The sequence below is a fragment of the Salvelinus sp. IW2-2015 genome, linkage group LG2, assembly GCF_002910315.2.
Source record: "Salvelinus sp. IW2-2015 linkage group LG2, ASM291031v2, whole genome shotgun sequence".
Lineage (NCBI taxonomy): Eukaryota > Metazoa > Chordata > Actinopteri > Salmoniformes > Salmonidae > Salvelinus > Salvelinus sp. IW2-2015.
The window spans coordinates 24,577,279-24,594,039 of NC_036839.1; the positions used below are offsets into that span (position 1 = coordinate 24,577,279).

Consider the following 16,761-nt stretch of genomic DNA (forward strand, 5'->3'; position numbering starts at 1 on the left):
ATTGTGGAGTGGTTATGTCCTAGGAGCAAATTGACCTGCAAAGTGTAATAACACTGAGCAAAGACAAATATTATTCTTAAAAATATAAGGTTTTCAATAATGCAGTTTAATTAACCAATCTCTCCAGCAGTGTGATGTTGCAGAGATCTATTCCATTGTCTGTACAGTATCTTTAGTCCCTGCGTAGGGATACACTATTGTAAAGTGGTTGTTCCACTGGATATCATAAGGTGAATGCACCAATTTGTAAGTCGCTCTGGATAAGAGCGTCTGCTAAATGACTTAAATGTAAATGTAAATATTATGGTGGAGGTTTGTCCATGGTCGGTTTGGATGGAGGAAGGATGCAGGGAGGGAACACTGAATGACAGTTTAATAAGGGCAATGAGGGTCAAGTGATGTGTGTTGTATTAGAGGGCCTGCTCTTGACCAGCCAATTGTTGGATGTTCACATGTCAAGCAGTTAGACCTTTTCTCAGCCCTTTCCATGTGGTGGGCCTTTATTGCGTTTCGAGATTTAATTAAATTGGATAGGAATTTCACCGTAATTGTCATCTTATTGGTTTGCGATTCAGCTCCAAAGTCTGCTCTGGAATGAATAATGGTAGGATTACAATTAATGAAGCACAGTTATGTATCTATATGGTGAATGTACAGTACGGTATCTAGCGATGAATCATACTACTGAACCTAGATATAATTTAACTTCGAACAGAAATAGTCTGTTATTTGTTCCCTGTAGCCTGTATGGTCTTCCAGTTCCAAGCCATTCTGAAAGCCATTTTTCCTTTTTCTCTTCTTGTCTCAAAAATGATACATTCTGTTCTGCTCTCTGAAATCTGCCGTGTTTCAAAGGGCTCAATGTCTTTAATGAGCAGTGGTGTTCTGCCTGTTGTAACGGAAAAAGGGTGTGAGGAATGAAGCTTGTGATAATGTGCCCGACCAGGCTCCACTAAACGTTTACCACTGTTATGGTAATGGACCATGTTTTTTAACCTCACTCGCCGACCGACCAAAGCCTGCAACACTGCCATTTTGTTGTGCTGTTTGTTCTGTTATCCATCCGCCACTCAAAATGATCTTCAAATAACCATACTGTTTAGTGATACAATGTCTGTGTTGGTGGTAGGCCTCTGTATTTTTCTTTTTAATGCAAATGCAGTTGTAGTCCTATTTATTTTACTGGGGATCGACGACACAGTGTTTTTTTTTTCCTCAAATATAATATTTTCCCTTTCTATTTCACTCTGAAACGATCCGGGCTGCAAAACTGCAGTTGCAGCAAACATTGACAGACAAGGAGTAAAGGCTATTGAATCTGAGAGGGGAGATAAATTGACATGAGAGGTCATCCAAATGACTCAAATGTGTCCCTTTACCTTTCAAGGCAGGCAGGCAGGCCAGCATGAAAGCAGGTAGACACATCAATGGAAACTCGGGCTGCTCTGAGGTCCAGAGGCCCTCTCTCTCTTTCATAGCTCCTGCTGCCTACCAGGAGAGTAAATGGCCTCTCAGTCACCACCAGCCTCTATCAGCTCCCTCTCAGTCACCACCAGCTCTCTCCCTGCCTTCAATGGGAATCATTTCAGCTTCAAAGGTACTAGACACATCCATAGAGACTTCTGAGAAGAAAAAAATCAGGCACACTGGTCCAACCCCATACACCCAAGCTATTGATATCTTATAGCCCTTAGCTCTCTTATTGATACCTTATAACCCTTAACTCTCTTGTTGATACCTTATAACCCTTAGCTCTCTTATTGATACCTTGAAACACTTAGCTCTCTTATTGATACCTTTATAACCCTTAGCCATCTTATTGATACCTTGAAACACTTAGCTCTCTTATTGATACCTTATAACCCTTAGCCATCTTATTGATACCTTGAAACACTTAGCTCTCTTATTGATACCTTATAACCCTTAGCATCTTATTGATACCTTGAAACACTTAGCTCTCTTATTTGATTACCTTAATAACGCTAACTCTCTTGTTTGATACCTTATAACCCTTAGCTTCTCTTATTGATAACCTTGAAAACCTTAGCTCTCTTATTGATACGCTTATAACCCTTAGCTTCTTATTGATACCTTATAGCCCTTAGCTCTCTTATTGATACCTTATAACCCTTAGCTCTCTTATTGATACCTTATAACCCTTAGCCATCTTATTGATACCTTATAGCCCTTAGCTCTCTTATTGATACCTTATAGCCCTTAGCTCTCTTATTGATACCTTATAACCCTTAGCTCTCTTATTGATACCTTAAAACTTAGCTCTTCTTATTGATACCTTATAGCCCTTAGCTCTCTTATTGATAACCTTATAACCCTTAGCTCTCTTATTGATACCTTATAGCCCTTAGCTCTCTTATTGATACCTTATAACCCTTAGCCAGCTTATTGATACCTTATAGCCCTTAGCTCTCTTATTGATACCTTATAACCCTTAGCTCTCTTATTGATACCTTATAACCCTTACCTATCTTATTGATACCGTATCCCCTTATGTTGTCAGTAAAGGTCGATAACCCTTTTTGTTTACTCATTCTACATACCAATAGTTTTCCCAATCAAATATGTAAGGATTTTATAGCAAGTCACAGAGCACCGATTAGGCAAATGCAAGCAATTTTTTGTATTGACAAAAGTGTATGTACAAGACAATAATCTTTGTAAAAGCAGCTGTCATCACACATATACTATTCACCTGTATTTTGTGGAATATCATTACCTGGTGTGTAACCACTATGCTGAAGCTCATGTTGAACAAGCTCATACATTTTACTAAAGAAAAAATATATAAATGGCACAAACCATTTACACCTTCAAACAATAGGCCTAAATTCTTAATGAACAGTGATGATCACGCTTGAAAGGCAATACTATTACACAATTTACATATCAATTGCCAATAATTCTCACACTTGTAAAAACAAATTCCTTATAAGCATAAACATTTGCGTTTACAATAAACTTTGAAAGCTCCCCTAAAACAGATGAAACCAAATTATGTAAACCCCTCCCCAAGACTGTGGCATTTGTTATTTTTCATGATAGCGTAATGTTTGAAGTTATTAGTGATAGCATAGTCATAGGTTAGCAAGAGTTAATAACATTTGAAGCAAACAATTCATACTTTGCGTGTGTAGAGAAATGGCTGTAAATGGCAAAAATATGTACCAGCTGTGAAACATTATCCCATTTCCTCTCTCCTGTAAAATGAACCAAAGCCATGACAATGAGCTATGCAATACTGTCACCCTTGAGGGGACACTTTTAATAAGCCTCTGGTAACAGAAACCATTGCACAATAACGAGCTAAGTACACTACATTGTTTTCTCCCATCTATCTACTGTACCTGGTAATATGTCTCATTTTATAAGATTATCTCGCATTTTATAAGATTATGTACAACACCTTGTTAGCATTTTAAAATGCATTTACATACTGTAAACAACCTAGTCTCCCAGTATAGGACACACCACACACACACACACACACACACACACACACACACACACACACACACACACACACACAGAGTATCTTTCTAAGCTACCAATATCAAATGCTTCCTATCATAATCAAGATTTAATGAAGGCATGTGTTGAGGAGGTCAATGTCAGGCCAGAGTACTGAGGGAATTATCTATTTTATAGCAATACACAACTCCCTATAGCTTTAGCTAGGATCTCTTGTTAGAATGTATCTTATTATAGTGACACACATATTACTATTTGTTATGATGTTGATCACTATGCCACTTTGTTTTATGGCTCTGTGCTTAACTTTTATTGCAAGGAAGGACTACTATTATAAATGTATCTTATTAACATTTTGTTTTATCATACTCACTGGGATTATTATTATATTTTTTWAACTTTTTAACTAGGCAAATCAGTTAAGAACAAATTATTACTTACAATGACAGCCTACCAGGGAACAGTGCCTTGTTCAGGGGTAGAACAACAGACTTTTAACTTGTCAGCTTGGGGATTCAATCCAGGAACCTTTTGGTTACTGGCACAACACTCTAACCACTAGGCTACCTGCCACCCCAATAGGAATAGCTCTCTTAACATGCGTCTTTGTATATAAAGATCTAGATCTTGCAATAGATTTATTCGTAATCATAATCTTCAATAGCCTATTTTTTTCCCTACCTAGATTAACATTTACATTTAAGTCATTTAGCAGACGCTCTTATCCAGAGCGACTTACAAATTGGAAAGTTCATACATATTCATCCTGGTCCCCCCGTGGGGAATGAACCCACAACCCTGGYGTTGCAAGCGCCATGCTCTACCAACTGAGCCACACGGGATGAATTTGAGTCAAGAGGAACTCAGTGGTTTGCAATATAATCAACATGCTCCATCTTTAAAATAATCACCTTTTCAAACATAAAAGCTTTCAATATTTCAAAAAAAGACCTTGAATCAAACTGGGGAGGTTTTCAGATAGATAGCAGCGGTGGAATTAGATTGAAGAAAAAGGGGGGAAAATTAGATGGTTGACCTTTTCATATACCTCCCCCGGTACTGAATTTGCTTGAGGGCACTATAGGGCATAGTGCAGTGGTGCATTGAATTATCACCACCACTCATGTGCTGCAAACCTGTTCCCGCATCCTCCCCATGCACACACACACGCACACATTCCATAATAGGGTTAGGAATACAGTGTGTATGAGAGAGAGAGAGAATGCTTGTACACCTGAGTGTTTGATGATTAAAGCTTTGAAACAAATGATTGGTTCTCTTCAGGATGGAGAGGAGGAGGAGAGGAGCTAGTTGTGGGCAACAAGGTGGTGTCAAATCTTTAGCAGAACATGTGTCATTCTGCTGAAAGATCACACAGTGGCTGACAGCTCCCGGCAGGGAAACATGTCAACATGCTGACAGATGCCCTGCTATTGGAAGGTTGGGATGACTTTTTAGTTGACCAGGCTTTCACCTTGGTGAAGTAAAAAGTACAAAACGTAAGGGAGTTGACAGATAAGAAACAAGACTTGTAGAGACTGTTTTGTAGTGGCTTTCCAAAAGGTGAAGAATGTTACGTCTTTGTCGAGAGAAAGAGTTTGAGTCACAGACAATGCCAACACCACTTGTGTGTCTGTTTTTTTGTCTTTTTGGCATAGGCTTTTTGGCAAACAAGTCATTGATAATTGTCTCGTCGTGTCCTAATGATACATTATGAAAGAGCTCTGTACTGCAGACAGTGTTAAAAAAAAAATACTATAGAACTTTGTGATCTACATAATATAAAGACATCACCACCACAAAGTAGTGGGCTTTTGTATCTGTCAAGTTTAAACAAGTGTGGGTCTACAGAGAGAAGAGTTTGTATGGATAAGCATACCCAGGAAATGGCTTACTCACAACAATTGTCTACTTATTGTGACAGTGATTGAATTGAACAAACTTTGTTGATCCACAGAGAGGGGAATTGGGTAAAGAAGACAATATCCATTGTTGTTTTTTTTACGATAGGCTACATCTGCATAACATGAATAATGTAATTATCATACATATGATCAACTCATTCATTCCTTCAACTAATTTCATTCCAAACTATTTTATAACCGCCTCAAGGTAAATACACTGTCACTGCAACCTTTAGGCATTTATGCCAGTTGACTACTACAGGTACATGTTTTGATTGAAACATGCAAACCATCCATCCCATCCATGACATCTCTATCTCCTCTCTCCATTCTCTCTCCTCCATCCAGAGCCCATACTGTGTGATGTGGGGGAGTTTCACTGCTATGACGAGGTGACCTGCATCCCCGAGGGCTGGCTCTGTGATGGGGAGCCTGACTGTCCAGACGCCTCGGACGAAACCCCGGACAGATGTAAGTTACTAATTCACACGTTCATCCATGCACCCATTCACCAAACACTTCAATCCAGAAAGATGTAATTCAATAATTTACTCATCAATTTATGCACTCATTCACCCATTCACTTTACAGTTCATTCCCGCCTACAAGGTAACCATATTATTTCACATTCTGTGATTTATTCAATGCTTTATCCTTCCTCTAACTGAACATATTCTTTATTGTTTCTGTAAATTTTGAAATGGGTATTGCATCATCCTAATATCAATTTTAGATCTTTAAACTGATACTAGTGCTCATTTCATGATATTATCAAATGTGACCAGCTAAGAAATCACTGTAGCCACGTTTACAATTCCCTCCACAATCTTATATATTGATAGCGAAGACCTTTCCCATTGAACTCCCATTTGTGAGAAGATGGTACAATATTGTGCTAAAACGTAGCGTATATACAAGGTTGCAGTGGGCCAAGTCTCCCTTCACCAGGTATTCCATTATCATTTAGATTAACCGTGTTGGCTCCATTTTATTTACTAAGCCTGTGGAGAGAAACCCTGAATATTCATCATGGGAATTTGTCGCAGCTTATTATCATGGATTATGTATTGATAGAAAAAGGAATTAGATCAGCTTTGAGCCCCGCAAAGAGAAGCACAGTGAAATTAAACCTTGTTTATAGGCTACCAGCACTGTGGCTCCAATAACCTAGTGCTCTGGTTCTAATACCTAACGGCAGATGAATGGCAGACAGACATTCGGTGTGGTGTGTGTGTGTGTGGTCTCTTAGACAAAGTACAGCCTTTGTAAGGAGATATTGTATGTGTTATCAGTGAAGGCACCATGCAATACTTTATTAGTGCTTTGTGTTGAATGGGGTATAATTGATGGCTGTTTCTTATCCAACTGAAGATGAGGGTCTGTGTTTTATGATATGTTTCAGGATGTGTTTCTTGGGACCTGAGTTTTCCCAGTTGCACTCTCCATGCAGTAGTTGTGTCCCTCCCTACATCTTCCAGGGAATGGTCATGTCATGGTACCATTTGCTAGTCCCAGGCTCTGCCTCAGTGGAGTGTAATCACCACATGGGAGAGCAGCCTTGCATTCCATTACCCTGAGACACACACACAAAACATAGATATACCCAGATATATACACACACACACACACACACACACACACACACACACACACACACACACACACACACACACACACACACACACACACACACACACACACATCACACATTACACACACACACACACACACACACACACACACACACCTTGCATTACATTACCCTAAGACTGTAGTAGCTAACTGGTTTAGATGCTCAGCCATGGCATGGCTTACCCTGCAGGGACCAGACAGCTGACGCTCGCTACTGTTACCATTCTGCACCGGGGAAACTGGGGAAAAGGACACTCTCCTGAGATGGCTGAACGCCAGTGAATTGTAAAGTGGCCATTCCGGAGGTCTCAGAGCTAAGCAGACAGTCTCGACAGAGGTAATAAAGAGTTCAAATAAAACAGTGTTTGGGAGACACATCCTTCTGTTGGCCCTGTGGTGGCTAGGGTTACTGTTCTAGAGCCACATAAGCATGTACATGCTGACTACTGGTTAATGACTGTGTACAAAACATTATGAACACCTGCTATTTCCATGACATAGACTGACCAAGTAGATCCAGGTTGAAAGCTATTATCCCTTATTGATGACACTTCAATCAGTGTAGATTAGGGTTGAATATTTTCCCTGTATTTTACAAAAGTTCCATCCCGAGAATAAATCACTTTTCTTCTGGGTAACCCGGTATTTCCCGCCAGAACCAGGTCATTCAAAAGCTTTATAAAGCAGAAACATGTCTGGATTTGATTAGAGCTTTGATCAGCATGAAAATTCAAACATGATGCTACCTGAGCCTGATTAAATACATTTTATAAGCACGACATTAATGCTATTTAATGAGCCCAAGAACAAAAAAGCCTGAATGATTGTACTGATTATATATGATATAGGCTATTGCACGTTACACACAACAGAAACACATAACAACCCATAGATGTAGCTAGCTATATGCTCTCTTGGGTAAATAAATGAAACTACTGTACAGTAGATCCAGTAGGCTAATCTTTTTGAGTGTGAACGGTATTACTGTACTGTTTTGTATTATACTGTATTATGTGGACTGGATTTATGGATTTACGGATCGTTCAAACCATGATATAGCAGAAGAGAACATACAATTTATGTAAAGCGCATGCGCCCTACAAAGTTACATGTACAGGCTAGCGAATTTGATTAACATTTTCAAATGTATTAGGGCCTATTTGTATAATTAGTACGCTGACACATGCAGTTGAAGTTGGAAGTTTACATACACCTTAGCCAAATATATTTAAACTCCGTTTTTCACAAATCCTAACATTCAATTCTAGTAAATATTCCCTGTCTTAGGTCAGTTAGGATCCCCACTTAATTTTAAGAATGTGAAATGTCAGAATAACAGTAGAGAATGATTTCTTTCAGCTTTTATTTATTTCATCACAATCCCAGTGGGTCAGATGTTTACATACACTCAATTAGTATTTGGTAGCATTGCCTATAAATTGTTTAACTTGGGTAAATGTTTCGGGGTAGCCTTCCACAAGCTTCCCACAATAAGTTGGGTGAATTTTGGCCCATTCCTCCTGACAGAGCTGGTGTAACTGAGTCAGGTTTGTAGGCCTCCTTGCTCGCACACACTTTTTCAGTTCTGCCCACAAATTTTCTCTAGGATTGAAGTCAGGGCTTTGTGATGGCCACTCCAATACCTTGGGTTTGTTGTCCTTAAGCCATTTTGCCACAACTTTGGAAGTGTGCTTGGGGTTGTTGTCCATTTGGAAGACCCATTTGCGACCAAGCTTTAACTTCCTGACTGATGTCTTGAGATGTTGCTTCAATATATCCCAATAATTTTCCCTCCTCATGAAGCCATCTATTTTGTGAAGTGCACCAGTCCCTCCTGCAGCAAAGCACCCCCACAACATGATGCTGCCACCGCCGTGCTTCACGGTTGGTTGGTGTTCTTCGGCTTGCAAGTCTCCCCCTTTTTCCTCCAAACATAACGATGGTCATCATCAGACCAGAGGACTTTTCTCCCAAAAGTATGATCTTTGTCCCCATGTGCATTTGCAAACTGTAGTCTGGCTTTTTTATGGCGGTTTTGGAGCAGTGGCTTCTTCCTTGCTGAGCGGCCTATCAGGTTATGTCAATATAGGACTCGTTTTACTGTGGATATAGATACTTTTGTACCTGTTTCATCCAGCATCTTCACAAATCAAATCAAATTTGATTTGTCACATACATATGGTTAGCCTTTTAAGTATAGGGGGCAGTATTTTCGTTTTTGGCTAAAAAACGTACCCATTTGAAACTGCCTATTTCTCAGCCCCCGAAGCTAGAATATGCATATAATTGTCAGATTAGGATAGAAAACACTCTAAAGTTTCCAAAACTGTCAAAATATTGTCTGTGTGTTTAACAGAACTGATATTGCAGGTGAAAACCTGAGGAAAATCCAATCAGGAAGTGCCTCTTTTTTTGAAACCTCTCTGTTCTTATGCATTCCTATCATCCATTTAAAGGGATATCAACCAGATTCATTTTTCCATGGCTTCCCTAAGGTGTCAACAGTCTTTAGACATAGTTTCAGGCTTTTATTTTGAAAAATGAGCGAGAACGATCACATTGCGTAAGTGGATAGGTGGGGGCTCTCAGAGTGAGTTTTGCGCAACAGAGAAAGGCGGCCATTGTTTCTCCCGGTCCTATTGAAAAACCAACACTCCCGGTTGATGTATTATCGAATATATATTTGAAAACAACCTGAGGATTGATTATAAAAAACGTTTGACATGTTTCTGTGGACATTATGGATATTATTTGGAATTTTCGTCTGCGTTGTCGTGACCGCTCTTTCCTGTGGATTTCTGAGCATAACGCACCAAACGAACGGAGGTATTTGGATATAAAAATCATCTTTATGGAACAAAAGGAACATTTGTTGCCTAACTGGGAGTCTCGTGAGTGAAAACATCCGAAGATCATCAAAGGTAAACGATTAATTTGATTGCTTTTCTGATTTTCATGACCAAGTTACCTAATGCTAAGTGTACTTAATGTTTTGTCGAGCGATCGATATACTTACACAAACGCTTGTATTGCTTTCGCTGTAAAGCATCATTTCAAAATCTGAGACGACAGGTGGATTAACAAAAGGCTAAGCTGTGTTTTGCAATATTGCACTTGTGATTTCATGAATATGAATATTTTTTTGTAATATTATTTGACTGTGGCGCTATGCTATTCAGCGTTGCTGATGACAATTATCCCGATACCGGGATGGGTAGATCAGAGAAGTTAGCAGATGTTAATGCGAGTGTAGCGAAATGCTTGTGCTTCTAGTTCCGACCGTGCAGTAATATCTAACAAGTAATCTAACAATTTCACAACAACTACCTTATACACACAAGTGTAAAGGAATGAATAAGAATATGTACATATAAATATATGGATGAGTGATGGCCGAACGGCATAGGCAAGATGCAGTAGATTGTATAGAGTACAGTACATACATATGAGATGAGTAATGTAGGGTATGTAAACATCATATAAAGTGGCATTGTTTAAAGTGAATAGTGATACATTTGTTACATCCAATTTTTTATTATAAAAGTGGCTGGAGATTTGAGTCAGTATGTTGGCAGCAGCCACTCAATGTTAGTGATGTCAGTCTGATGGCCTTGAGATAAAGGCTGTTTTTCAGTCTCTCGGTCCCAGCTTTGATGCACCTGTACTGACCTCTCCTTCTGGATGATAGCGGGGTGAACAGGCAGTGGCTCGGGTGGTTGTTGTCCTTGATGATCTTTAGGCCTTCCTGTGACAGGGTGGTGTAGGTGTCCTGGAGGGCAGGAAGTGTGCACCCGGTGATGCATTGTGCAGACCTCACTACCACCGCTAGAGACTTACGGTTGTGGGCGGAGGAGCAGTTGCCGTACCAGGTGGTGATACAGCTCTCGATTGTGCATCTGTAAAAGTTTGTGAGTGTTTTTGGTGACAAGCCAAATTTCTTCAGCCTCCTGAGGTTGAAGAGGTGCTGTTGCGCTGTTGCGCCTTCTTCACCACGCTGTCTGTGTGGGTGGACCATTTCAGTTTGTCCGTGGTGTGTACGCCGAGGAACTTAAAACTTTCCACCTTCTCCACTACTGTCCCATCGATGTGGATAGGGGGGTGCTCCCTCTGCTGTTTCCTGAAGTCCATGATCATCTCCTTTGATTTGTTGACTTTGAGTGTGAGGTTATTTTCCTGATACCACACTCCGAGGGCCCTCATCTCCTCCCTGTAGGCCGTCTCGTCGTTGTTGGTAATCAAGCCTACCACTCTAGTGTTGTCTGCAAACTTGATGATTGAGTTGGGTGAACAGGGTGTACAGGAGAGGGCTGAGATTGCACCCTTGTGGGGCCCCAGTGTAGAGGATCAGCGGGGTGGAGATGTTGTTTCCTACCCTCACCACCTGGGGGCGGCCCGTCAGAAAGTCCAAGACCCAGTTGCACAGGGCGGGGTCGAGACCAAGGGTCTCGAGCTTAATGACGAGTTTGGAGGGTACTATGGTGTTAAATGCTGARCTGTAATCGATGAACAGCATTCTTACATAGGTATTCCTCTTGTCCAGATGGGTTAGGGCAGTGTGCAGTGCGATTGCAATTTGGAGTGGGTCAAGGGTCTCAGGTAGGTTGGAGGTTATATGATCCTTGACTAGTCTCTCAAAGCACTTCATGATGACGGAGTGAGTGCTACGGGGTGATAGTCGTTTAGCTCAGTTACCTTAGCTTTCTTGGGAACAGGAACAATGGAGGCCCTCTTGAATCACGTGGGAACAGCAGACTGGGATAGGGATTGACTGAATATGTCCGTAAACACACCAGCCAGCTGGTCTGCGCATGCTCTGAGGACACGGCTAGGGATGCTGTCTGGGCCGTCAGCCTTGCGAGTGTTAACACGTTTAACTGTTTTACTCACGTTGGCTGCGGTGAAGGATAGCCCGCAGGTTCTGGTAGCGGGCCGTGTCAGTGTTATCCTCAAAGCGAGCAAATAAGTTGTTTAGTTTGTCTGGTAGCAAGACGTCGGTGTCCGCGACGGGGCTGGTTTTCTTTTTGTAATCCATGATTGACTGTAGACCCTGCCACATACGTCTCGTGTCTGAGCCATTGAATTGTGACTCTACTTTGTCTCTATACTGACGCTTAGCTTGTTTGATTGCCTTGCGGAAGGAATAGCTACACTGTTTCTATTTGGTCATGTTTCCGGTCGCCTTGCCATGATTAAAAGCAGTTTTTCGCACTTTCAGTTTTGCGCGAATGCTGCCATCAATCCTGGTTGGGGAAGGTTTTAATAGTCACCGTGGGTACAACATCATCGATGCACTTGCTAATAAACTCGCTCGCCGAATCACCGTATACATCAATCTTGTTGTCTGAGGCCATCCGGAACATATCCCAGTCCACGTGATCGAAGAAATCTTGAAGCGTGGAATCAGATTGGTCGGGCCAGCATTGAACAGACCTGAGCACGGGCATTTCCTGTTTTAGTTTCTGTCTATAGGCTGGGAGCAACAAAATGGAGTCGTGCTCAGATTTCCCAAAAGGAGGGCGAGGGAGGGCTTTGTATGCGTCACGGAAGTTAGAGTAGCAATGATCCAGAATTTTGCCAGCCCGGGTCGCGCATTCGACATGCTGATAAAATTTAGGGAGCCTTGTTTTCAGATTAGCCTTGTTAAAATCCCCAGCTACTAGAAATGCAGACTCAGGATATGTGGTTTCCAGTTTACATCGAGTCCAATGAAGTTATTTCAGGGCCGTCGAGGTGTCTGCTTGGGGGGATATACACGGCTGTGATTATAATCGAAGAGAATTCTCTTGGTAGATAACGCGGTCGGCATTTGATTGTAAGAAAGTCAGGTGAACAAAAGGACTTGAGTTCCTGTATGTTGTTATGATCACACCACGACTCGTTAATCATAAGGCATACTCCCCCGCCCTTCTTCTTACCAGAGAGATGTTTGTTTCTGTCGGCGCGATGCGTGAAGAAACCAGGTGGCTGTACCGACTCTGATAACGTATCCAGAGTGAGCCATGTTTCCGTGAAACAGAGAAGGCAACCCTTGCTCGAATTTTGTCTACCCTGTTGTCAAGAGACTGGACATTGGTGAGTAGTATACTCGGGAGCGGTGAGCGATGTCCCCGTCTACGGAGCCTGACTAGAAGACCGCACCGTCTGCCCCTTCTGTGGCGCCGTTGTTTTGGGTCGCCTACTGGGATCCGATCCGTTGTCCTGGGTGATGGTCCAAACAGAGAATCCGCTTCGGGAAAGTTTTATTCCTGGTCGTAATGCTGGTAACTTGACGTTGCTCTTATATCCAATAGTTCTTCCCGGCTCTATGTAATAAGACTTAAGATTTCCTGGGGTAACAGTGTAAGAAATAATACATAAAAAAACTAAATGCAGCATAGTTTCTTAAGAACGCGAAGGGAGGCGACCGTCTCTGTCGGCGCCATCCTATCGAAGATCCTTTGCTGTTGTTCTGGTATTGATTTGCACTTTTTGCACCAATGTACGTTCATCTCTAGGAGACAGAGCACATCTCCTTCCTGAGTGGTATGACGGCTGCATGCTCCCATGGTGTTTATACTTGCGTAGTATTGTTTGTACAGATGAACGTGTACCTTCGGAAGTTTTGAAATTGCTCCCAAGGATTAACCAGACGTGTGGAGGTCTCCAATTGGCTGATTTCTTTTGATTTTCCCATGATGTCAAGCAAAGAGGCACTGAGTTTGAAGGTAGGACCTTGAAATATATCCACAGGTACACCGCCAATTGACTCAAATGATGTCAATTAACCTATCAGAAGCTTCTAAAGCCATGACATCATTTTCTGGAATTTTCCAAGTTGTTTAAAGGCACAGTCAACTTAGTGTATGTAAACTTCTGACCCACTGGAATTGTGACACAGTGAATTATAAGATAAATAATCTGTCTGTAAACAATTTTTGGGAAAATTACTTGTGTCATGCACAAAGTAGATGTCCTAATAGACTTTCCAAAACTATAGTTTGTTAACAAGAAATGTGTGGAGTGGTTGAAAAACAACTTTTAATGACTCCAACATAAGTGTATGTAAACTTCCGACTTCAACTGTATATACCTTTCATAATATTTCCCGTAATGTTTTTAGACTACCTCCTCTTTCTCTCTATTGTTGCTTCATTCCTTCCTCACTTTCAACAGTTAAATTAAATACGTTTTGTTCTTCTTATCTTAATCATTCTAATAACATCCTTCAATAATATAGGACTTGAGTTATATGCAGAAGGCTTTCACTTCTCTTCACAAAGATTGAATGGTTATGGATCTGAATAAATAACTGCTATAGCCTACTGCTCTCGCACGTTCACTCTTCTTTCAAACTACACGTGAGTTCTATTGGCTGCTGTCACGCCCTGATCTGTTTCACTTGTCCTTGTCCTTGTCTCCACCCCCCTCCAGGTGTCATTTTCCCCATTATCCCCTGGGTACTTATACCTGTGTTATCTGTTTGTCTGTTGCCAGTTAGTTTTGTTTCGTCAAGCCTACCAGCGGTTTTCCCTCTTTCCCGGTTTTCCCTCTGTTCCTGTCTATTGATATTCCTGACCCTGAGGCTGCCTGACGTCCTGTACCTTTGCCCCACTACTCGGGATTACCGACCTCTGCCGGACCTGACCCTGAGCCTGCCTGCCGTCCTGTACCTTTGTCCTACTACTCTGGATTCTCCCACTACTCTGGATTGCCTGCCTTGACCTGTTGTTTGCCTGCCCCTGTTGCTGAAATAAACATTGTTACTTCAGCACAGTCTGCATTTGGGTCTTACCTGAAACGTGATAGCTTCTGTATTTAACATTCAGCTAAAAAAGTAATAAAAATGTCCAGCAAGCTATTCTAGTATAGCTTTTCCTACATGGGACTCCAAGAGCTTAGGAACGTTTTTTAAGGAAAGGCCAGCGGAGGACAGATACTTGCAAATTGCACAAAAGACAGAGGCTATAAGTTAGAATGTATTACCTGAAAGAGGTAGGGTAGGACATAATGTAGGGATCTTGTTTTCAGCAAACAATGCCTGCAGTACCTCGGTCAGCCTTGAACTCCGTGGCTTCAATGAGACGGTGCAGTCATTTTCCCTTGATTCTGGTATACATACAGTAGCTTAATTTAATCACATTAGATCATTTAGGACAGATACCATATATTGTTCTTTCTGGTGTCTGGAATGATACCAGTTGTTGTTTACTTTGTATATGAATAAGTGGAATATCTTCAGTTCTAAAACCATTCCAGTGCATAATTTATATGATGACTAGCGGTAGAAATAGGCCTACAGTAGCTTAATCATATTAGCATAACTTAGCAGACACGTACTGTAGGAATATCTGAGTGCCACGTCTGTCTGTCTGAAATGATATGCATTGTTTACTGCATATATGAAGAGATTATTAATAAGTGGGAGTGCAGTTATAATGTCCTCAAGTGTCCTCGAATTTAACACTATTTTGCATAAAACGCTCCCTCTTAATGGAATAAAAAGGCCTAAGCCGTTAGTGTACAAAAGGTACTGCCATTGGATATAGTAGGCCTGCTGTGTAATGTATGAACTGAAATGCAGCACACAGCAATTCATTTCACTTTCAATCACTTGTTCGACTTGTCCTGGTGCTGTCACGTTTTGACCATGGTTCTTTTGTGTTTTCGTTGTTTTAGTGTTGGTCAGGACGTGAGCTGAGTGGGCATTCTATGTTGTGTGTCTAGTTTTCCTATTTCTGTGTTTGGCCTGATATGGTTCTCAATCAGAGGCAGGTGTTTTGTGTTGTCTCTGATTGGGAACCATATTTAGGTAGCCTGTTTTGTGTTGGGTTTTGTGGGTGGTTGTCTTCTGTCTTTGTGTCTATGCACCAGATAGGACTGTTTCGGTTTTTCACATTTGTTGTTTTCGTATTTTGTAGTGTTCACGTTTATTGTCTTAATTAAAGTCATGATGAACACTAACCACGCTGCGCTTTGGTCCGATCCCTGCTACACCTCCTCTTCAGACGAGGAGGAATTTGCCGTTACAGAACCACCCACCATAAAAGGACCAAGCAGCGTGGTAACGGGCAGCAGCGGCAGCAGCAGCAGCAGCGAAGTCAGGATTTATGGACATGGGAGCAGAATCTGGACTACACTACTTGGGAGGAGATAGACAGGTGGGCGGTCGACCCAGGGAGAGTGCCGGAGCCCGCCTGGGATTCTCTGGAGCAGTGTGAGGAGGGATACCGGCGTATAGAGGCAGCACGGCGGCGTGGTAGGAAGCCCGAGAGGCAGCCCCAAAAATGTCTTGGGGGGTGGAACACGGGGAGTGTGGCGAAGTCAGGTAGGAGACCAGCGCCAACTTCCCGTGTTTAMCGTGGAGAGCGAGAGTACGGGCAGACACCGTGTTATGCGGAAGAGCGCACGGTGTCTCCTGTACGCGTGTATAGCCCGGTGCGGTACATCCCAGCTCCTCGTATCGGCCGGGCTAGAGTGGGCATCGAGCCAGGTGGCATGAAGCCGGCTCAACGCATCTGGTCTCCAGTGCGTCTCCTCGGGCAGGTGTACATGGCGCCAGCCTTAAGCATGGTGTCCCCGGTTCGCCAGCACAGCCCAGTGCGGGCTATTCCACCTCGCCGCACTGGCCTGGCTACGGGGAGCATTCAACCAGGTAAGGTTGGGCAGGCTCGGTGCTCAAGAGCTCCAGTGCGCCTTCACGGTCCGGCCTATCCGGTGCCACCTCCTCGCACCAGCCCAGTACCACCAGTGCCAACACCAC

The 16,761-nt window shown here is 42.1% G+C and overlaps 1 protein-coding gene across 1 annotated transcript in view; it reads left to right on the forward strand.

Moving 5' to 3' along the window:
- The first annotated feature begins 1,503 nt into the window (after positions 1-1,503).
- The window catches only part of lrp1bb (low density lipoprotein receptor-related protein 1Bb), a 393,420-nt gene continuing 378,162 nt past the window's right edge, over positions 1,504-16,761 (forward strand). The window contains exons 1-2 of the mRNA XM_070446279.1: positions 1,504-1,597; positions 5,739-5,861. Coding sequence (XP_070302380.1) covers positions 1,504-1,597; positions 5,739-5,861 — 217 coding nt within the window. The remainder of the gene's footprint in view (positions 1,598-5,738; positions 5,862-16,761) is intronic.